Source organism: Chaetura pelagica, unplaced genomic scaffold (assembly GCF_000747805.2).
Source record: "Chaetura pelagica isolate M959 unplaced genomic scaffold, ChaPel_1.0 scaffold757, whole genome shotgun sequence".
Taxonomy (NCBI): domain Eukaryota; kingdom Metazoa; phylum Chordata; class Aves; order Apodiformes; family Apodidae; genus Chaetura; species Chaetura pelagica.
Genome location: NW_009970727.1, coordinates 1,384,295 through 1,384,983, shown reverse-complemented (window position 1 = coordinate 1,384,983; position 689 = coordinate 1,384,295). Strand labels below are relative to the sequence as shown.

General features: G+C 62.6%; 1 protein-coding gene across 1 annotated transcript in view; it reads left to right on the top strand.

Moving 5' to 3' along the window:
- TEAD3 (TEA domain family member 3) overlaps positions 1 to 689 on the top strand; it is a 12,358-nt gene that overhangs the window by 9,155 nt on the left and 2,514 nt on the right. The window contains 3 exon segments of the mRNA XM_010007099.1: positions 2 to 68; positions 178 to 239; positions 549 to 687. Of these exon segments, the coding sequence (XP_010005401.1) occupies positions 2 to 68; positions 178 to 239; positions 549 to 687 (268 nt within the window).

The following is a 689-nucleotide window of genomic DNA, read 5'->3' as shown; positions in this document are numbered from 1 at the left end:
TCTTCCCTGTGCTCTTCCCTTTAGTTTTGGAGTGGGCCTTTCCCAGGAGAGCCTGGACCCTCTCAGGAGTAAGTATGAGACCCCCTGAGCTGTGCAGGGCAGGACCACCCCCCAACCTTGGTGAGGGGCTGGGGTCACCTGGGCCTCGTTAACCTAACGATGCTCTTTGCTTTCCAGCATTAAACCGTTTGCACAACCAGCTTACCCCATCCAGCCATCCATGCCTCCGTCACTAGCCAGTAAGTGCTGCAGGGGCTCCCTCCTCCCCTCTGAGGTCCTGTTTATCCCCTGTCCCGTGCCACCCACCTGCAGTCCCCTCCCCAACCCTCAAACCTGGCTTTCAACCCACCCAAAAGCCTCACAGAGAGTGGGACCCCTCTGTGTGTGTGTTCCCCTTCATCCCTTCCCACCCTTGTGAAGGTCCCCACGCTTTGGCCACCCCATGGGGGAAAAAACCTCAGTGCTGGGAGACACGGGATAGGGAGGGGATGCAGCAAGGACAGGGTGGGGAGGGGGCTCACCTGGGCTGATGGATGTCCCCTCCCCAGGTTACGAGCCCCTGGCCCCGCTCCCGCCGGCCGCCTCGGCCGTGCCGGTCTGGCAGGACCGCACCATCGCCTCGGCCAAGCTGCGGCTCCTCGAGTATTCCGCCTTCATGGGAGTGCCCCGGGACGCCGAGACGGGAAAGC